Source organism: Chamaea fasciata, unplaced genomic scaffold, assembly GCF_029207755.1.
Source record: "Chamaea fasciata isolate MVZ Bird 193981 ecotype frontalis unplaced genomic scaffold, bChaFas1.0.hap1 SCAF_3, whole genome shotgun sequence".
NCBI classification, from domain to species: domain Eukaryota; kingdom Metazoa; phylum Chordata; class Aves; order Passeriformes; family Sylviidae; genus Chamaea; species Chamaea fasciata.
Genome location: NW_027094088.1, coordinates 8,701,673 through 8,724,054, shown reverse-complemented (window position 1 = coordinate 8,724,054; position 22,382 = coordinate 8,701,673). Strand labels below are relative to the sequence as shown.

General features: G+C 48.2%; 1 protein-coding gene across 4 annotated transcripts in view; it reads right to left on the bottom strand.

Moving 5' to 3' along the window:
- Positions 1-1,540: 1,540 nt before the first annotated feature.
- Positions 1,541-22,382, bottom strand: part of BCL11A (BCL11 transcription factor A) — a 75,764-nt gene continuing 54,922 nt past the window's right edge. Inside the window, exons 3-4 of one of the 4 annotated variants that reach the window (XM_066177895.1) lie at positions 13,690-15,569; positions 1,541-6,284 (exon numbers count right to left, since the gene is read on the bottom strand). In XM_066177895.1, coding sequence (XP_066033992.1) covers positions 6,183-6,284; positions 13,690-15,569 — 1,982 coding nt within the window. In that variant the 3' untranslated portion in view covers positions 1,541-6,182. Of the gene's footprint in view, positions 6,285-9,892; positions 15,570-22,382 lie in introns of those variants that run through there. The other 3 variants (XM_066177893.1, XM_066177894.1, XM_066177892.1) reach the window with 3 other exon arrangements.

The window sequence follows — 22,382 nt, the reverse complement described above, 5'->3', positions numbered from 1 at the left end:
GCTCCCCTTGCCCTCGGGAGGCGGAGCAAGGCCAGGGTGGGGTCTGTCCTCCTGTGGCCTTCCAGCCTTCAGGAGAGGTCTTCAGGAGAGGAAAAACAGCAACGACTTGCCTAAATCCCAGAGGACGTTTTTAAACTTGCCCGAATTAGGGCCCAGGGGCGGATGCTCGGCGTTTCCAAACAGCCGGGCTCCGAAAGTGCTCAAACACGCCGCGAGCAGGAGCGATGTCGAAAATGCCAGCCCCTGCTTTAATGTACCCCAGGATCATTCATCACCTCCACACCTTATTTTATATTGCCAGGCTCTGCTTTAAATAAGCTTTTTCTTTCTTTTTCCCCTCCCCTTTAATCACTACAGCTGCAGAAGGTGCTGTCTCTTCAGCAGGGGAGAGAGGGAAGAGGGAAAAAAGTAAGAAAAACAGCTAAAGGGGGATTTTAGGAAAAAAAAAAAAAAGGCAAAAAAAAAAAAAGCCAACTGGAGCAGCCAGGTGCAGAGCAGCTCCCAAAGGGATGTTCCTTCCCAAAGCCTCCAAATGGAAAAGCCAAAGCCCAGGGGACTGTGCCAGGCAGAGGGCAGGGAAAAGGTCTGTTGGAAGGAGAACATAAAAAATAAGTGTTATCCATAGTGGAATGAGGGGTGCAGCGGGGTTTTGGGGATGGCAGTGCAGGCCCAGCAGTGGGGGGTTTCATGGACACAAGCCATGGAGCAAGGGCTGCCAGAGGACACCCTCCACCCGCAGGGAAGGGGGACAGAAGTGTCACAGCCACTGGGCTCTGCTCACTGAAGTAGAGCTGCAGGAGGAGGTCAGGGAAAGGACAGACACTCAAAGAGGAAAAAGGTTTATTTAGGGCTCCATCCCCTGCTCCCTCCCTGCCCAGAGTGTCCCGGGTTTCCAAGGGCAGGGCTATATAAAGAGTGATCTGGCACCCCTGTGGGCACTACAAGCACTGATACAGAGACTCAGGAAGCGAATTCAAAGCTGCATTTTCTGCTGCCTGCCGGTGTCTGTCACAGTAGGCCCCTGGCCACCACCATCTTCACCCAACCTCTCATGCACAGGTCCAGAGAAACCTGAGGGAAAGGGTTAAGCAGCCTGTGGATGCTGTGCCTGTGCACTCACCACCTGGAGCGGCTGCGCTCACAACTGGGAACCATTAAAGGTTTAGCATGAGCTGGTGCAGCTGGTGGAGCTTTTGGCTGCAGGCTCTTTGATACACTGGGCTTGGCAAGCTCTAGGGATCATCTGCCAGACCCCAGGGTGCACCCAGGGATGCCCCAGCCAGAGGCCACCCTCTGCCAAGGGGACCCTGCCACTGGGGTCAACCCCTCATCAGCTCCGTGGGGTTGGGCTGCTCCATCTAAACCTCCTCAATGAGGAAAAACTCCTGCCCAAGCCTTTCGGGGGGTTAAGCTGAGCCACGCCATGCTGGGGGAGAAGGAGAGGTCCAAAGGTGCCACCTTCTTCATGCCATTTAAGTTAGGATGTTGTAAAATGTAAAAATAACTTGAAAGGCAGTAGCCCTGTTTTATTAATAGCAAGTATTTATTAGCCTCCTTGATTTACAGTACGTTTCTGAAAGTCATCAGTCCATCACATTCTTCAGCACAGGGGCTGAGGTGTTTTTCTTGGTCAACACAATATGGAATATAGATCCGAATATGAGAAGCCAAATACAACCTTCATTTTGCATGCACATATCCCACCGACGGGAGGCCCGTAAATGAGTCCTGTATAGCCCTTAGACACATGCAGACATTGGGGGAGAGGTGGGAGCTTCTGTACATCACCACTGGAAACCCGGAGGGTCACGGAAATTGCCAGGGAAGGGCCATCAGGGCTGGACCAACCTCAGAAAGCGTCGTGGTGCACACACCCCGGCCACCAAAAAAAGGTGGGAATCCACCTCATGTGGGTTTTGACAGGAGAAACCACCTGCCCATCCACCCCCCTCACTGCAGATATGTGATGCTCACACAGCACAGGCACCTCCACCCACCTGTTGCCATCCTCAGTCCCAGATCTTCCCCCTCCTCCCACCCTCACCGTGGGGTTTTGCCTGCCCATGGCCACAGAACCGCAGCCGAGCCGGCATTCCCAGGGATCACATCGTGCTCATTACGGGAGGCCAGGCAAAATTAAATTGGGGCCCACTGGTTCTGCCATCTGAACTTCATCACTGCTAAAGACGCAATAAAAGTAATGGCAACAACGAACAAGCCTCTAGCAGATGTGTAACTCTATCCAGTGAGATTAAGGAGTAAGGGCCATATCTGGGGTTTAGGGGGTTTATTTTGTTGTTGTTCGGCCCCCTGCAACTCCATCTTGCCTTGGGAAGGCAATTGGTTATTTGGACCCCTGCAGAAGATGAATGCTAAGAGGATGATTTCTGGGGGGAGAGAATTGGGATGGAGGGGCAACAATGTTTGACTTGTAGCAGATACTACACACAATTGAATGATGATGCCTGAAATGGGAAAACTGGGTGGGAGGAGAAGCAGGGAGTAAGAAAAGAAGGAAATGAGGCACCACTCTCATTTTTGAGGGGTTGGGGGGGTTCAGCTCACTCCTCAACAAGACTTTTCAGTGAGGTCAGGTAAAACACCACAGCAGAGCAGGGAGCCCTGGACCAGCAGTGATGCTTAGCAGGCCCTCCCCCTCTTTGCTCCCAAAAATCCACAGGTAAAGGCTCACCCCAGGCCTCACCAGCACCCAGACAGCTCAAACACACACAAGAAAGGAGATGCAAACCCAAAGTAGAGGCTAAAGATGGTAAAATAACCTGCAGCAGCCCAAGGAGGATGGACCTTCCCTCCACCTTCTCCCAGAGCCCACAGTTGTGTTGTCACCCACCAACACCATGATGCTCCTTGTCTCACAGTCACCTAGTGGGACTCAACACAAAGCTGGGGTTGAAAAAAACCACAAGGAGTTTGGCAGTTTTGCTTGGAAACTCACTCACAAAATCTGTTTTCAGATGCCTTCTGGGGTGAGGTCTTACCTCTCATAAAAGTCCAGCCCTGATAAATCACAAATCCAAAAGATACGTTATTTTGGAAGCAAAATTTAAGCTAGACTTCACAAAAGCCTTGACCTTTGCTGCATTTTAGTATCAGGAAAAGTGTGCGTAGAAGTCAAACACAGCATAGTCGGATCATCTCCAAGTCTGAAAGCAGCTTTTTAAACCCAAAACCTCAAAGCTAAGCCAGGTGATTCCCAGGAATCTGGTTCAGCTCAACCCCTGGGACTGAGAAGAAAATTTATCTTTTCTTTATTAAAAACCCCCAAACTTTAGGAGTTTTGTTGGTTTGGTTTTGGTTGTTTTTTGTTTTGTTTTTTTAATAAAGACCAACCATACCTTATTTCCAATTTGGATGTGCAGATCAACACCTGGAGAATATGCTAAAATACAAAACCCCTGGGAATGTTGCCCCTCTTGCACCAGCAACCTTCAGCTTTGAGGCTAACAGGTTCCCAGCCCTCCCCTCACAGGAAACCTTGGACTCTTGTTAATTGGCAGAAACTCATTAAGCCGTTGGTGATCCCAAGCACAGACACAGCAAGGAGACTCAGCCAAGTCCTAGTCAGACAAAAAGAGGACCCTAATGAGACCCTTAATTAAAGCCCAGAGCCCCCTCAGGTCACCCAGAGCAGTGGAAACCCTTTGGAATCTCCACAAGACCTCATGCTGAGGCTGTCCTGGTGCACTGCAAGAGCCACAGCAGAGTCTGGAGCAGGAGCAGGGCTGGCACCCATGGCTTACAAGGGACTCTCAGCACAGACATCACACCTTTTTAGAACTTTAAGGCAACACAAATTCTGAAGATGTTTCAAAGTCCTAACAGCTGGGGGAGAGTTTAACAATGGTATTAAAAAATAGACATTTTCAAGACTATTTGACTACATCTTCAGCACTTCAGGTATCACTTCTGTGCTTGGAGAAACATATTCAGCCATCCCCACTTTGTCATTTCCTGCTTTTCCTGGGAGAAACCCTTGCCCTCTGCTGCCTGCTGAAGGAGAGACAAAGCCACAGAGAAAGCAGATCCCATCACACTTGTTCCACCAGGCAGAGCAGCAAAAGCATAACCAGCTACCCCAGAAGACATCCACGAACAGAATTTGGCCTGTACTCACACAAAGCGGGTCAGACACACCCCCAGAAGGAGCCAGCACACTGGAACCATGACATCCCAGGTGCGCTGGGCCAAGCCTGCTGTAGATACAGACCAGGTGAGTCCTGACTTGCAGTCTAGAGAAATGAGCAGAGCAACCCCTTTGTAGTAAATAACTCCATTAGCCCTGATCTGACACAGCTGCCTGGAGCAGAGATCCCCAGGGCAGGAGCAGGTGTCTAACTCTCCACCACTGGTGCACTCAAAATCAATCAGGTGCTTACTCCAACAGGATTCACCCTTCCAAAGCTTAAAAAACCCTTAGGAGCAGACACAGGGGTGGTGGCACAGGCTGGGTTAGGAAGAACCTTTAAAAGCATCCCCTAATGATAAAAAAAGGCTGAGGCTGTGCGTAGACTTTGGGGTAGTTTGCCCTCAAACACCAATTCAGCTTAGAAGAAGCTGCAATAGCTCCCTTTGTGTCCCAGCGCACCAAGTCCTCCAGGCTCCCAGTGTGACACCCCTTGGAGATGATCCTGCTGCCCACCCCAGCCAAATTTTAAGGTACCAAAGTGTCTGTGCTGTGCCCAGGCCACCCCGAGAAAACCACAGCCCAGGGTTTTAAACAAGAAGAGAGCAACCACCGCTCACGGAAAAGACAACATCATTTTCCCTACAGCCGTTTCACCAGGAGAGAGCCACCCCAAGTGAGGGTCTTGCTCAGATTGTAAGCAAGGAGATGAATAAAACAGAAGTGAGATTGAAGTTAATACACAAAGCCAATAAATTCACTGGCCCTTTCCCCATGACTTGGCTTCATCCCGCTGATCCCGGCAGCCTGACACGGCCAGCCAGCCACTCTACTCGCTACCCAGCTGGCTTCTTTCACCAGATAAGGTCCATTCCCACTCATCAGCACAGGCATGAGCAGCTACAGCCTATAAATCCCATCAGAGACGGCACAAAGCTCACACATAACCCATTTTCCATTCAGCAAAGCGCCTCGGCCCCAAACCAGGAGACTCCTTGGGTGGGTGCTCAGTGCTGACCAAGGGATGGGCATCGCTGGCAAGACCCTGGTGCAAAGTCTGGGAAACACTGGGACAACAACCTGACAGCAGCTCCCCCAGCTCAGGGCAGGGCTCTGCATCCCCTGGTCTGACAGCGTCTCCAGTGCATGACTATCGCCCCTCCCAAAACCTGCACTGGCCTCACTTCTCGCACGGACACGAGCGGACGTCACGGATCCCAGCAGCCCCAAAAGTACATATTTTAACAGCAGGAATGCAACACAACAGCTGGCATTCATCGAGGATGATGCAGGAGAGCCGGGAGACCCCCCCCTTTCAGCATCACCGAAGGCCAGAGAGGGCTCAGCACTGCTCGGGGTTCCCGGCCCTAAGCCCAACTCCTGGCCTAGCTCTGCGGGAAAGGTCTGTCCACTGGGGCCAGGCAGCCCCTTGTGCCAACACCATCCCCAGTGAAAACTCAGCACTTGCTTTTCTGCAGCCGGTATGGGAACACAAAGTCACACCAGCCGTCTGGCCCTTGTTAGCATTAAAAATTAAAGACAGAGCAAACAAAACCTAAAGCTCCAACATTTATTATGGCAATTTCCCACCCACCCACAGACCTACACTGTGTTTTGCTTTATTTTTAATTCATCACATCAGATGTGCCTCCCGAGGAATGGCACGTTGCGGGGATAACCAACAGGCTGGGTTGTCCACGAGAGCAAGACAGTCTTTTCCATGGGGAAAGGAGCCAGTCGAAGCCATCATTAAGCCCTTGACCTTGGTGGGTGGGGTTTTTTTCGTTTGTTTGTTTTTAGAAAATGAAAAAAGAAACCAATGAACAAAAAAAACCAACCCCAAAAAACCGAAAAACCAACCCCAAAGAAGTGTTGTACTCTATTACAAAATATAAATACGATAGTCTTGCAGGCAGGAGGAGCCCGGGGAGCGCTGCCATCGGCGGGTGACTCCTCAGGCTCTCCCGGGGATGCGGCGAGCCAGCAGGACAGAGGCCACCTCCGGACGCCGAGATGCCGCCAGCTGCTCGCCCCAGCTTCACCTCCTTTCAGAATTTAAGTGCTCTTGAACTTCCATCCGAAAACTGCCAGACATCCGGGGCTCCCTGGGCGCTGCGCCAGCTGGGGGGGTACGCCGAACCTACAGAGAGCATGGGGACAGAGGAGAGAACAGGTGTGACATGGCCCACGGTGTGAGTCATTCCCTTATCCTACTTTTCTTTTTGTCTCTTTTTTGTCTCTAACAACTAGGACACCCAACAAAGAGATAGGGCAGGACGGAGCCCTTCCTCTCTCAGGACACACTCCCGCATCTGGCATCCTCGGCACCACGCAGGAACCACAGGGACCATTTCGGAAGAAAAACTTCTGGACTTTACTGGGCAAGGACCAAGCCAACCTGTCTTGCAAACCTCCTCCTAGTCATTCCCAAACCCTCATGGGCTTCCCCCAGGTGCTGAAGGCCTTCCTAAAGCCACTGGAACTATTAACACGGCACACGGCGGGTGGTTCACGGAGGGCTTTTCCCAACTCCCGGCACGGTGGATCTCGCACGGCACGGAAGCACACGCCGCAGCAGCAAAGCTCAGGTGCGCAGCCTCAGCCCATGCCCAGCAAAGCCATTGACTGCAGCAGCATGGGATGGGGCACTGGAAAGCAACCAATCCTGGCTCCCAGCACCTGCTCCAGGCTGATCACCCAGCACCACACTACCCACACGACAGGCTAAAGGCTACACAGGGAGCAAGGCTGGCACATCATCAACACGCTCCTCAAAATCCACCTTGGCAGCCCAATGGCAAGCTGGTTTCTGTGGAATTTACTTCATTAATACTTAAAAGAGTGGTTAAAGGGCTACTACGTGTGAGTTGCCATCAGGACTCGGTAACCAGCTCCTTCCTAGGCCAGATCTTCAGTGGGTGTTAACTGGAGTGTCTCCTCTGAAGGCAAGAGCACTGTGCCTGATTTCCCTCCAGGGAGGGCTTGTTGCTGCTGCCGTCTGAGCCCAACAGTTTCCAGGCTAATGTTAAAGCTGGCTGAGATTTCCAAGGCAGCCAAGAGCAGCACAGCCATCCCGGCCACTAGCACACCACCACTGCAAAGCTTAAGTCCTGCTGAGGGGCACAAAACCTTGGGGTTCCCCCACACCTCCTGTCCCTCCTGCATGCCTGTGGCTCGTTGGAAACCAGCAGCCAAGCATCTGGGCTCGAGGAGCAGCATCTCTTCAGCAGCTCTGGCAAAGAGCCCTCCGGGCAGTATCACTCCCTCCTAGTCAATACTACAATTTGTCCATGCATTCGCCAAAAGTGGGTTTCAATTTTTATTGGAGGAAAAAAGAGAAGGAGGGATCTAAAAGAGCAGCTGGTATCACTTTTCTGTTGGGCACAAACTCTGCACTAAGATAAACCCCAAAACTGTATCTCATCAGATACGCCACAGCCTCCTGAATGTCAAGCAAAGACATGGTATCGCTTATTCCTGTATTCTCTCAGCCCTTGGAAACATAATAAATATGAAACATCTGTAGTCTAAATTCTGGATACTGTTTCAGCGCCTTCATTACATTAATCATTCAATTTGGAGGAGATTAGACACTAAAGGGTCTATGCCATAAACACATGTTCCTCCTCAAAAGTTGACGGGGCTTGAGATTTTAACAACAGAGATGCTGTTACCCAAATACCACTTATTCCTAGAGAGATCTTTTTGCATAGAAACAGGGAAATTTCTGGGGAGCGCACGTCACGTGTGCACAGGATGCCAAATCAGCTCGGGAGCACATGGTGGGGCCTGGGACATCCATGCCCCAACCCAACCAACTTCAGCGGATTCGTCACACCATTAACTTACTGCCCCTGGCAGAAAAACACCACGTTCATGAGCATCTGCTCTGGTGTCAGGGTGACAGCGCGTTGCCTCTCGCAAGCTACGCCCTCGCCAGCCGGTGTTCAGACAACTCCTCCTACAGCAGGAGCCGCTTCTCCCGCAGCTCCTTCCTCCAAACCACCGCCCCTGCCCTGTGTGCCACGCAGCGCCCGCTGGGCTCGTTCAGCTCTGGGAAACCTGGAAAAATTTAGCTCTGGGAAACCTGTGAATCACACGCATCGCTGTGCCACTTAATAAATGCAATCGTTTGCTTTCCACTGGGTTATCTTGCAGCAGCACAGGTCTACCTAGTGATGCCTGTGTATGGGTATATGCCGATGCCTGTCCATGTGCTTTTATATATGATTATTTCAGAAGTAAAACACAGTATAGGGAAAGGTAGTGGGATGACAACCACCGTAGCATGGACCCAGGGTACAGCACCCTCTCTGAAAGACAGCCAGGCTATGCTTGACCCCGGGCACAGCTAACCCCAGACCTCCAGAAAATATCCTGCACTGTGGTCTCAACAACCAGCAATAAAAATAGCGATAGGGAGGGAAAGACCAGACTCTGTACAGGTATTTCATGGCATGGGATCAAAAGATGTGTCATCAAGGCAGCTGCAAAGCACATTCCTGCGGACACTGGCCCTCCAGTGTCCATGCCTGCCACCTCTAGCTCCCCACGCAGGGGTGGGACTCTGCCTCCCCCAGGCTGTGCTAGGGATCCCTCTGGCACAACTCCAGCTCCAGGCAGTGGGTACCAGCCTGCTGAAGGGGAGCTCCGCTCGGGCACTTGCCAGCACCTCTCCAGCCCTCCTGCAATCTCATCCCACTAGCCCAGACAACAGAATCTTCATCCCTCCTCTTCCAGAATTATAATGGAGCTTTACTACATTCAGGTCAAATCTCTCTTAGAAAAGGAATTTTTTTTTTAAAATAGGTATTTGTGTCTTTTTTTTAAAATTCCAAACCTCCCCTTCAGAAGGCGCCGGGCAAAATACAGGCAACAAACGATGCCATCACAAGAAGACGACAGAACAACTGGAAGGTTTTACAGAGATCAAAAAAAAGAAAAAGAAAAAAAAAAAGTATTAAATCCATTACACTAGGAACAGCAAGAGACAATATCACAGCGGAATGTGCTTTAATAAAGTAAAGAGATGCTGCAACATGCAGTATTTGTCAAACTGACAACATATACAGACCCCTAAGGGGGGGGCAGGAGGGACCTGAACTCCAGATTTTAGAGACAACGCACAGAAACCTACAATTCCCACCAAAAAAAAAATCAAAGCCCGGGGAGAAAAGAAGGGAGCTCCCAGCTCCAGTCGGGAGCGGGGCTGGGAGCTTTGGGCTGGGGTCAGTGTGATCCCAGAGCCACGGCGGGAGACCTCAGCCCCCTGAGAGAAATCAGCTGCTGCCCATGCACCCGCATGCGCCAGTGGCTGATTTCACCCCCGTCCCCAAAAGCAGCCGGGGATGGGGGTGTCCTGGGGGGCTGCAGAGCTGTTGGTTTGCTCACCTCTTCTGCCACAGATTTGCCAAACGGGGAGGGAAGTCCCTGCTGCAGACCGAGTGAAGGCCGGGGGTGCCACAGGCTATCGCGGTGAGGGGCTCACAGCTCACTCCTGATCTAGAGGGGGGAAAAATCCCAAAGCTACAGGTCCAGACTGCAAACACCTTCCACTGGCCGGGAAGGGAACTCCTTAGCCCAAAAATCCTCTTCCTGGGCAGAGGGGGCTGATTTAAGGCCAAGCTGGGTGGCGGGCGCTCCCTGGGGACTGGAGCGGGCCCCCCAAAACGCCCCTGCGCGGGACCTTCCCCTACAGCCTGCTGCTGGAAGCCACCTACAGCGTGTGTCAAATGAGGACACCAGAAGCTGACACTGTGTACTTTAAGGTTTTTTTTTTATTTTTTCAATAAAGGGACAAAATGGGTGTATGAACAGGATAATGCAGACAACTGCCAAAAAAACACAGACAGTGGTTTTTCCAATAGAACTTAACAAAGACCAGAAACAAATACAATAAAAAGCCAGGTTGTAATGACCTTTGGTCATCCAAATAATAAAAAAAAAAAATTAAAAAAAATTTAAAAAAAAGTCCCCCCAAAAAAACCCCAAAGAAAAATAAAAGATCAAATTAAGTGCTTCTGTTTTGAACAGAGCACATAAGCAATAATAAATAGTGACTCCCATAGTAAAAGATAAAATTTCAAGTTACGACAAACAGCTTTCATTACAGGAATAGAAAAGGCCAATAACAAAATATTCTGCATTGCCATTTACAAAAAAGTATTGACTCAAGCGGGCTTTCTCTTTAATATGCTTTGCATATGAAATTCTTTCCAATCTAAATATAAAGCACCATTTAGTTTTTGGCAATGAAAAAAACTGCAAAACGGTTTTTTCTTTTTTTTTTTTTTTTACTTTTTTTTTAGCTTTTTTTTTTCTTTCTTTCTTTTCTTTCTTTTCTTTCTTTCTTTTACTGCATATGAAGTTAAGATGCTGGAATGTCGGGTGATAGAAGGAAAGGGACATAAAGCACACTACATAACAAACCAACGTTATTAGCTTGCAGTACTGCATACAGTATGGCAGCAGGAAAAAAGAACGAAAAAAGATATGTACACCCCTCTGTGACGGCCAGCAGCGTGACATCGGAACAGGTTTCCCCCAAAGGGCCATTATATGGCCTCGGACCTGTACAATGTCACACCTTTTTCTGTCTTTTTGTCTTTTTTCTTTTTTTTGAAACATACAAATAATTTGCACTATATTATCCTGCCAAATTAAAAAAATATACTGTGGCAGCCTGTGGTTTTTTTTTGTTTTTCCACTACCAAAAAAGGTACATCGATACCTTTTGAGAGAACAAGCAACAGTTAAAAATACAAGCTTCAATATAAATACTATAGTGCCTACACTAGATGAACATTTAATTCAAATACCATTCTAGAAATACAGAAAAAAGAGACCATAAATGTGTTTTAGCATAGGAATCAACATGAGTGTGCATTTTCCTATATTTAAGTACTATATAATCTTAAAACCTTTCCCCAATGCATGTTTTTATACAACCTGAAGAGCTGTGTATATCCAAGGCATAGAATTTCCACTACCATTTGAAAATGAGTAACAAGTCTTGTACACCACCAAGACAATGAACCCTAAAATACAGTTTCCCCCTAAACATAATGAAGTGTTGTGGTTTTTTTTTTCTTTTACTACCTTAAAAAAAATTTTCTTAACATTTATATTTAAAAAAAGGTTTTGTGGTGTTTGTTTTTTTTAATCTTTTTTTTTTTTGTACAAAAAAAAAAAAATCCTTGCACTGTAGGAGTGAAAGCAATCATTCATTTTATGTGAGTGTAGAGTCTGTTTCCATTCACAGCGCTGTAATGTCGCGTCCGAGAAGATAAGCTCATTAGTCAAGTAAATGGCTGGCAAAGTTTGTGGGGTTTTGTGGGTTTGTCTTTGTTTGTTTTTTTATGCTCATCAATGTGTGTTGAATTTTTATTTTTTTTTTATTTTTCTTCCTTTTCAGCATTCTTGCAACTTTTCCCTTAAAGTATAGACCTGTAAACTGGGAAAATTGTACAGTGCACTTAATTGTCCTATCTGAGCAGTCTTATTTTATACTCAACCTCTGTACCTTTGATTAAAGAAAAGATACAGACATCACAGGCAGAGTCAAGTGCTATTTGAACACCAACCGGGGCAGGCGCTAGCTTAGGAATAAAACAAGGAATCCTCTTCCACGTCAACACAAATAGCACACAGAGGATGGGAAAAAAAAAAAATGAAGGACAACTTTTAGGGAGCACAGACAGATACTGCTACTCTTTTGCTTTTTTTTCTTTTTTTTTTTTTTTTAAATTTCTGTTACTTCTTCCAAAGCGTCACATTAAAGGCAAGTCTTAAGAGTTCATAGTTAATCACCGTGTTGATATTAGCTTATACACCTGTTCTAGTTTTAAATGGCAAACAGTACCACATTGTGCTAATAAATCACAATTTATTTATTTTTTTGCTCCTCTATCTGTTACACTCAGTAAAATATTATTGCCAGTCTTTATTTTATTTTTTATACGGTATACACGAGGTCTTAAAGTTTATAATTTGATTGTCAGCTTGACAACCAAGTGGCTCCGGATTTATTTGTTTTGGTGCCAGAATCAATAAGAGATATTATTAAAAGTAAATATCTTCATAAAACGGATTTCCTTTATTGTGTGTTTAATGGTGTTGAAGGGCCTCTGTGCGTTTCACATTCTATTTAATCATTGATGGGGAGGGGGAATAAAAGTTTGGGGCAGGGTGGGCAGGGGGAAGGTTCTACATCTTGTTTTAAGCTCTCTCCACGAGCCAAGCAGGTTTTTAGACCGGTATGATCAGTTTTTTTAAAAAAATAGTAATAATAGTAAAAATTAATGATAATAATAAAAGGCAGAGGAGAATGATGATTAACTAGGACTGAGCGGGTCATTTCTTTCTCTTCCTTAGTTTCCTCTTCCCTCTTCGTTCCTAGGTGGCCGGCGTTGTGAGGGGCACGAGGCGGCTCCCAGCACGGCTGAGGTGGCGACGAGCTACGCGTGGAGGACGAGCAGAAAGGAGCCATCGGCATCGGCCGCGACAGATCCAAGGCACTCGGATTGTTTTTTATTATTATTATTATCAGTGTGTGTGTGTGTGGGTGGGTGGGTGGGTGGGTGTGTTTGAAATCAAATGCTAAGAGAAATCTACCTCTTCCTGACTGGTGGCGGTCGGTTATTCCCAATTAAAGGCCTTTTTTAATGTTCCCAAGGGGAACTCTGTCTCCAATTGTGGGTTTATTGGTTTAACACAGCGATCTAGGCTAACACAACGCTTCTTCGGTGCTATCGGTCCTGTCCGCAGAGGGTCACCCACAGCGAGTTTTCCTTTGCACGTCACAAAACAAAACTGTACATGATATGTATTACAGGATGTATGCAGCATGGTCGGTTTTGTTTGCTCTCGGGTTGGTTTTGTTTCACTTTTTTTTTCTTTTTTTTTTTTTTTCCCTCCTCCTCTCCTCTTTTTTCCTCTTTTTTTTTTTTCTTTTCCTTTTTTGTTGTTTTTTTTTTTTTTTTTCCCGAACGGAATTGGAAACAGCGACGTGTTTGCTCAGCAACTAATCAGGGACAATTTAAAAACAGCCATAACATACCATACATGCTGTCTAATCCAAAAATTTAAAAAAAAAAAAAAATTAAAAAAATAAAACCAACCAACCAAAATAAAAAAACCCAAAACAAAACAAAAAAACCCCAACATACACAACATGTAAATTATTGCACAAGAGAAAGGCTCAAAGTTTGCGTAAAATGCAATAGTATTGCCCCGATACAGATCATGCATTCAAACGGTGAGAACAAAAAGAAAATAAACAGGGTGTGCTGGTGACAAGCACTTTCCAAATATCCTTAGCTTCCATGACTTCCATCACAAGGGACTAGAAAACCTCTACAGGGATGCGGGATGGGTTAGGGACGGGGGTGGATGGGGGGAGGGGGGGTACGAATATACCTCTATTCAGTTTTTATCTCGTTATTCAAGACTCGATCACTGTGCCATTTTTTCATGTGTTTCTCCAGGGTACTGTACACGCTAAAAGGCATCTTACAAATCTCGCATTTGTAAACGTCCTTTCCCACCTGCCCGTGTGTTTTCATGTGCCGGGTGAGCTTGCTACTCTGGGCGCAGGCGTAGTTGCAAAGCTCACACTTATACGGCCTCTCGCCCGTGTGGCTCCGTCTGTGGACGGTGAGATTACTACAGTTCTTGAAGACCTTCCCACAGTACTCACAAGTGTCGCTGCGTCTGCCCTCTTTTGAGCTGGGCCTGCCAGGGCCCGGGCCACTAATATGGGGGGTGCTCCCTCCGCTTCCCGTGCCGCTGCGGCCTGAGATCCCTCCGTCCAGCTCGCCCGGCGGCGTGGAGAAGCGCAGGCTGCCGTTCTCCGAGGAGTGCTCAGAGGAGGAGGCGAAGGGCGATTGTCGGGAGTCGCCGAAGCTGAGGAAGGGGTCCTTCAGCTGCCGGGAGGCGGCATAGCCCGCCAGCCACTGGGAGTAAACGTTCTCGGTGTTGGGCATGGCGGCGGCCGGCAGGTCGAACTCCTTCTCCAGCTTGATGCGTTTGGAGAAGGGGCTCAGGGAGCTGGGGCTACCCAGCAGCAGCTTTTTGGACAGGCCTCCCGAGGCAGACTCCCCCGGGGAGCAGCCCCGGCCGTTGACGGCCCCCTCGTCAATGCGGTCGGACTCGCCGGCCACCGAGTCTTCATCGCAAGTGTCCCTGTGCACCTCGGGCTCGGGGAGGTGGCCCCGCTTGTGTTTCTCCCCCAGGACCTGGTGGAAGGCCTCGCTGAAGTGCTGCATGGAGCTCAAGACCATGCCCTGCATGACGTCCGGCATTGCCCGGCCCTCCTCGCCAGCCCGCGAATTGTTCTCATGGTGACGGGCCGCCTCCAGGCTCATCCCAAAGCCATAGTCCGGCCTGTCGCTCTCATTCAAGTCCTCCTCCTCTTCCTCCTCCTCCTCCTCCTCTTCCTCCTCCTCCTCCTCCTCTTCCTCATCCCCATTCTCAGGGATCATGTTGGGGTCATTCTCGCTCTTGAACTTGGCCACCACGGACTTGAGGGCGCTGCTGGCGCTGCCCACCAGGTCGCTGGTGCCTGGCTCAGGGGAGCTGGCGGTGGAGAGCCCGTCATCTGACTTCACTGTCATGGGGGAGGACTTGTGCATGTGCGTCTTCATGTGGCGCTTCAGCTTGCTGGCCTGCGTGCAGGCGTGGTCGCAGAGGTTGCACTTGTAGGGCTTCTCCCCTGTGTGGCTCCGGCGGTGGACCACCAGGTTGCTCTGAAACTTGAAGGTCTTCCCGCAGAACTCGCAGGACTTGGACTTCATGGGGGGCTGGGAGGGAGGAGGAGCAGACTGCAGAGGAGGAAGGGGCGGCGTGGCCAGGAACGGGGGCTTGCTGCCAGGCTGGAAGGGCTGCAGCAACCTTTGCATAGGGCTGGGCCGGCTCGGGGACAAGGGTGGGCTGGAGGTGTTGCCGGCCAGCTCCCGCAGCCTCCGGGAGAAATCCATAGCGGGGGGCTCCATCGCCATGGGGTTCAGTCGCAGCACCCTGTCAAAGGCACTAGGGTGATGGGTGGCCAGAGCCATTTCTTCCGCACCCAGGCGCTCAATGCGATGCGGATCCAAATGGTGCCTCGGGGGAGGGCTAAAGAGGGGCGGCGTGGGTGGGAAACGCCCTTCTCCCAGCCCCGACGCCTCCCTCGAGACCGAGCCGGGTATTCTGAGCAGGTTAAAAGGGTTATTGTCTGCAATGTGAATCCCGTGGAGAGGTGGCTGGGAAGGGCACTCTGCACCTAGTCCTGTTGGGATACCAACCCGTGGTGTCAGGGGGCTGCCGTGCTCGCTTTCTAGGTAGATCCGTAAGCCGTGCGTGTTCTGTGCGTGCTGCAAGAGGAACCAGGCGCTGTTGAAAGGCTGTTTACAAGTCGTACACGTGTAGCTGCTGGGCTCATCTTTACCTGCAAAATAACACAACAAGCAGCGTCAGTCTCTGGCCGTCTAGCGGCGGGCGAGCGCTCACCTCCCCGCCTAACCTCCTCTCCTCCTCTGGGACACTCAGCTGGGAGCTGGGGAAGGAACATCCCAGCTGAGGGACAGGCAAGGGACATGAATGGGAAAAGGTGAGGGACACAATGGGGAAATCCAAACCCACACCGAGCCCATCCACCTCCTCCCACCATGCCCAGCTTTGGGTTCAAAACTGAACCATGCCGGGTAACCACAGAATAAAACGAGCTAAGAAAAGCAAGAGATGTTAAAGTCAATCAAGGCCTGCTCCAACTCAGCAGACTTTATGCTGCAAGAGGCTGCAGGCATTTAGAGTGTTGGTAAATAAATATATAAATAGATAGATAAATAAATACAAAAGAAAGAAATCCCCTTCTGAAAAGCACTCCACACAGATCAGTTCAAAGCATCACAACTGCCAGCAAGCTGGGCATCAACACATTTTTAGTCTCTTCCTTATTTTGAGACTAACAATGTGTACAAAATTAAGATTCGATTTCTGCTCCTTAGCAGAGATTCACCGCTGGGGCAAGGAAAGAAAGAAAGAAATAAAAATAAAAAGGGAAGGGGGGAAAAAAAAAATCGAGCATGGGACAGGGAGAGGGGAAGACAGAGAGAGCGGCAGCTCCGCCAGGGAAAGAGCTGGAGGGTGGCCAGGAGGCCTGGCCGAGCGCCCTGCCGGAGCCGCATTATTTCTCTCGCGCTGAAAAGAAGCTGAGGATGGTAAATGCCACTTTGGCAAGTAGTGAGCTAACTCTATTTCATGATAATTTATTTTTGGAGATAACATGGACATTATAAAAGAGCAACCAACTAATAAATAACTAAACAAAAAGCCGGCTAATAATGACAGCAGAAAGCAGCCCCTTCTAATATATGGCAAAACAAGGGGGATGAATAACTTTTTAAGGGCTGCCCGTGAGGGAAGAACAGCGTGAGATATGGTGAAGGTGAGGGTGCCTTTATTGATTACTGGGATTTTGCAAATAATTCACTTCCACCCCCATAAGGATGCTTTTTGCTAAATGCCGGTAAACCAAAGCTGGAGCTAAGAGAAGGATATAAATTCATTTCCAGCCTTGTTCAGCAGTTCTCAATGAGCTGTTGTTTAGTGATATTGTAACAAAAGTAAAGTTGAGGTTTGCTAAACCATAGATATAAACCAGGAGCATCAACTCCAAGGGCATCAGCTCTTAGTGTGGTACCAGCCTTCACCACATATTCCTGTCCTGACCCAACATTTACATCCCAAGGAATCTGCTCCTTGGACATCTCTCTTGGGTAAACAGGCCGCACTGAGAGTTGCCCTCATTAGGTTTTCCCTATTTGCCTAATACAAAGAAGGAAAATTAAAAGAAAACCAATAAGGGAAATTAGGAAAGGGAACATCGCTTTATCTGCGCCCATCTTATTTCCCATCTCGCAGGGGAGGGGAGGAAAAGCGTCATGTGGGCATTTTCCTCCTCGATGATCTGGGGATACAGGACAGAACCAGGCATCTTTAAGGTCCCTTTCAACACAAACCATTCCATGATCCTATGAGATCCAGCACTGGCTGTACTGCTCCATCCCAGCTTCCCTCCCTGCCTCCCGGCTCTGCCGCTATTCTGCGTTTGGCCTGAGAAGCTGAATCAGGCAAGCAAAGAGCCTCAATCATCTACAGCAGGCATTTAACACTTTAATCACTTTAAAAGCCCTTGGAATAATATTTAATGTTTCATCCTGAAGCCTGCGTTGGAATAAAATGCACTGTTGTGTTTAGTATGTGCCAGGCATGTAAGCACAGATAAATACCTAAATCTGCTGAAATTAGAGGGAAATTCAATTGGACTTTCACATTCCTATGCTCATTTGTGAGCTTGGGGGAAAAAAAAATATCTCGCTTCATCATAATGAAGTGGAAGTTTTTAACACCACAGTAGGAGCTAACAACGAAACACTACCTCGCCTCTCTACCTTATAGATCAGGTCAGAGAAAATAGCATTTTATCTTATAATGAGGATACAACATCGAGCGTTTGCTACCACATTTTAGTATTCCCATCAACTAGATATTCTAGATCATAAGGGCAGCTCGTGTAATCATAATGTCAATGAGAAGGGCTGTTACGACTGAGACTAAAGATTACATGGAAAAAGCTGCTTTGAAACTGGTAATTATTACCAGTCCACTAATAGCAAATGATGCATTACAGTTTCACCGTATAATCTGTATTTCACTCAGCTCCTGCCAGTGTAGCCTTATTATATTACAGTGCTCACAAATTCTAAATTCCTAAGCTACAGTCATCAATAAATGTGTTACTTGCCATAATTTGCAAAATTACTTTGTTCATAACATCTTTGACTGTTATAAAGACTGGAATTGATTTCCTGCGTGGCAAAATTAGGGCTACATTGACTTAGTGAAGTGTAAAATGTAAGACTATTCTTCATGTGCTTCCTGGAAAACAAGTTTCCAATTCATTGTCCATGTTTGGTAATCAAGATAATAATTTACATTTTAAATCATGTTTACGTACAAAACTTCCCTAAACAACCCACTATTTTCAAGAGAGCAGCGTAAAACCAGGCAATAAAACAAAGGAGAGAAACAGTTAAAATCCACCAGCCATTTGTCTCCACCTCCTGCTCTGAAGAGACATGATTTCTAATTTGTCTATTAGTGCTTGATTAATTATGAAGGCTATTGACTGACCATATCACCACCTAGAGATACGTTCCAGTCTGATGCAGCCTTGCCAAACTGCAAAAATGATGGCACTAATGCACAGCAACAAGACAGGTCCTTAGACCGCCACAGCAATCCCTGGCATTGGAAGGGACTCGCCCTCCTCCCCTGCTCCCATTCCACCACCACCACGGGTTTTTCTGGGACACCATTTGGGTCCCCTCAAGAGTCAGACCCAAAGGCCATATCTATCCACTGATGTCTCCTTACTGTGTGGGCCAGCCCGTGTCCATACAGCCTTCCCAGATAACGCATCTGGGCACGAGCACGGGCAAGCAAGGTGGGTCTCACAGCAGGGAGATGCAGAAGCTGGTGCTGGCCAAGGCCAGAGCTGAAGAAGATCCCATAGGGCTCTTCGTGGCTCACCATCCACCAGGACAATGTGATGGGATATGTCATCCATTGTGATGCCACTGGGGCTTTCAGCTGATTTCCAAGCGTCAGGAGTCACCGCCTGAACCAGCCCTCCTTGGCCACCAGCAGCCGGGATGGAGCTCACAGTCTGGGGCTGGAGCTCACATCCTTAGCTACTTCTCAGTTCAGGAATTTGAGGCTGAAAGGGACTCCCCAGCTCTCACCCCCTGATGTTCCCTGCGGTACATGTCACTCTGACCAACTCAGTGTCTTTCAGTAAAGCATGACCCCCTCCAGCACTGCAAAACGTAGGGCAGAGCACAAAATCCCAGTGAAATCTACTCAGACCAGCTCAGCAGACAAGGAGAGCACCCACTGCTCACCACCACAGTCAGTTCATACAGCCAACCACACTCACAGATGGGTACTGGGATTCACCTGAACTTCTCTAGCTCTAACCTCTACCTGTTCAACACTGAAAAGCTCTTGAACCACAATGGGCCCCTCACACTCACCAAGGTGTTCTTCATGAAATTGAGGCACACTTCAAAATCCAGTTGTTTTTCCATTCTGAGGCCACCCCTCCACTACTCAAGGACCAGCCTAGCCCTTGTCATCATGCTGGGAAAGACTTGATTTTCCTCTCAGCTTCCCACAGAGCTGATACCTTCCAGGGTACTGCACCCAGCTCTGTAAGCACAGCCCCGATTCCAGTCTTCCAGCCAAGGACCACATGAGGCTGGACCGATGTCTTCTCAACAAGTCCTTCCTGACAGTCTTTCCAGATCACCCTATTAACCTGCCCCTCTTGCTCTGCACCTGCCTTTGCTTTACCCACAATGCCAATCAACCAGAATTGCATAATAATTTCTAAATCACCAACAAAGCACTAAGCACCACTGATGCCCCCACCAGCACCTGCTGAGCTCTCCAGCTAAAGCTCCACATCCCCAAATCTGCTGGCCAGCTCTGGGCACCCAATGCTTGGTCTTCCCATATGCAATGTCATAGCACTGTGCAGTCTATTCCATCTACATTTATCAACCAAAGTTGACATCCAGAAGAAAGAAATCAGGTTTATTTGACAAGATCCATATTCCATAAATCTAGGCTGAGTGGCACGAATTATATTTCTGTCCTTTAATTCTTCATCAATTGAATCTTATATTGGTTCTTCCGTTATATGGCCCAGAAGAGATAAGCAAAGTGTTGCCCACTCTCCCACGTTACCCTGATCAGCTCTTGACAGCATTTTCCCAGTTCATAAGCTTTTTTAAAGCATCACGTGTCAACTCTTCAGGGTTCCTTGGGTGCAACTTTTCAGGGCCTTTTTATTTAAAAATATTTCTCTCCATTGAAGGAGAAATATTTTTTTCTCTCTGCTCACAAAAAACCCTCCGTGGCTACCAATGAGCTAGGAAAAAACATCATCACCCACCTATGATACAGAAACATAACACGGCTGCTTTCCAGGTCTACAGCAGAAATATTTATCAAAAATTTCCACCTTACTGCTTCTTCCATTTATCCCCTTTCTTCTTCTCCAGAATCCTGAGAAGGTCTCTCTCTCTCCTTCTCTCCCCATTGGTGCCAGGCACAAGCTCTCCTCGGCATCTCCAGCTCTCCTGACGCGATCTCTACACAACGTGGTTTCTCACTGCGATTGATTGCTATCCATTTTCCATTTTTTTAATTGTTATATATTGATTTTTTAATATCTAATTGCTGTTCTCATCTCACCACTGAAGCGAGTGAAGTGGGTTTTGGACTGGGGCCAAAGTTGCCCTCTTCTTCCTGGACAGCTCATCAACTCTTTACAAATAGCTTCCAATTACCATTCGCATTTTTGTGTGTACATTTTTCCTCCCAGTCAATTTTACTGCTCCTTTTCCTGCTACTTTGGAAATTACCCCTCTAGGAGAATTACATGGGGATACCATGACCCAAATACAAAGCTGGGGCCAAGATGGCACCTGACTGGCCTCACTCAGTGAAGCATCAACCACCATTACATTTTTATTCTTCCTCTACATCCTGGATGGCTAAAGACCAGTGATGAGGCACAGCATTTCACTGCAGCGCAAATGTCCAGTGCTTCTTAAGTAATTGGCTATTGGCTCCTGCTTAAAAAAAAAAAAAAAGGCAGCAGAACAGCTCTTGCCTGCCATGCCCCCAGAAGAAGTGACTTAACCAGTGACACACGAGTGACAGATTTAGCTTCTGATCCGCAAAATGTTAACAAATGAGCGGGATGGATATTGGCATTTGAGTGCCTTTAAGGGCGGTTGGCAGAATTACTCAGTAAAATATGAAGAGATGGCTGCTTTCAGCATTAAGGGGCTTTTTTTATATTAAGGAAAAGCTGGCGCTTCTGTACTGTGCTCACAGATACACCCGGCGCGCTCTGAGTCCGAGTAGGAGCAAGCCAACACCTCCAGGCACAATAGAGCTGGCTCCGAGCAAGAACCACAGCCATCTCCACAGCCACCAGCAGTAAAGCCAGACAAGATGCTGGGGAGAAGACCAGCTGGGAGGAGAAGCTGTCAGCTAGATGCCACTGCTGGGAGGGAAAAAGAAAAAAAATTAAAAAAGCCTTTCTGGAGCTAGGCATGCAAGTTAAGGCATTGCCAAGTGAGTAATGGAATAATCTGCATGCTTGTGCCAATGTGCTTTGGAAGAGCTTCCTTAGTTTCTCAAAAGTCAGGGCTGGATCCAGGAAAGCTGCTCACTGGACACAGCACATGCAGCATCCTCTGGGTGCACCTAACCAGGCCCGTGGCACAGGATGGTGTTTGGGGAAGGAGGCCCTGCTTAAGGAGCAGGATATTAAACACAAGGTGTGTTTCACCCCAGGGCACTGCACCAGCTGCACACAAACACGGAGCAATAGAGGCACCCCAGTTTTCCCAGTGTTTTCCCAAACAAACCGGCAGGGTAAGCAGTGGCTGTGCATGTGCCAACGGTGTGCGCAAGGATTTCATTCACAGCCGCAGATTTACTCCCTCAGAGCAATCCCCATGCCAGAGAAATCTCCGAGTAGACCTGGCTGTGGCCCTTCTGCCTGGACAGCCCAGCCCCTGTTCACGGCAGCATCCCTCCACAAACCAGCACCCCAGGCCTCGGTGGCTTTGCTCCTGTGTTCACCCTCACCTTCCCAAGACGCCTGCACGTGTAGCCAAGGAGTCTTTACCAGGCTACCTGCACCTAGAGGGCACATAAACACCTTCCTCTATCAAACAGCAAGGACAGAAGTTAAAGCATCCCCCTCTCTTCTGATCACCAACAAACAATCGTGGGAAGAACAGCCTGAGCCAAACCCAGGAACTTCTTTATTCAGCTTTAATGTCAACTGACTGCTTGATTTTTGGACTGATAAATTCAGAGTTGTTATGGTATTTAAAGGGGGGAAGGAAAAAAATTGAGTTAATTGTTACCACTTGTACTTGATTCAGTTCTCCATCTGGCTTGTCAAATATCTTTTTTTTTTTTTTTTCTCCTCCTCCTCTCTCTCTCTCTCTTTTGGAAATCCATACTGTTGAAATTCCTTTCAACGGGAAACCAGTGAAGTGAAACAGTTGGGACACGGGAAGTGTCACAGGGCCGGGAGATAAGCAGGTCCTGCTCCATTCCTGCAGCAGCCACTTCTCCCTTAGTAAGGAAGAGCTGCTTTGGCATGACT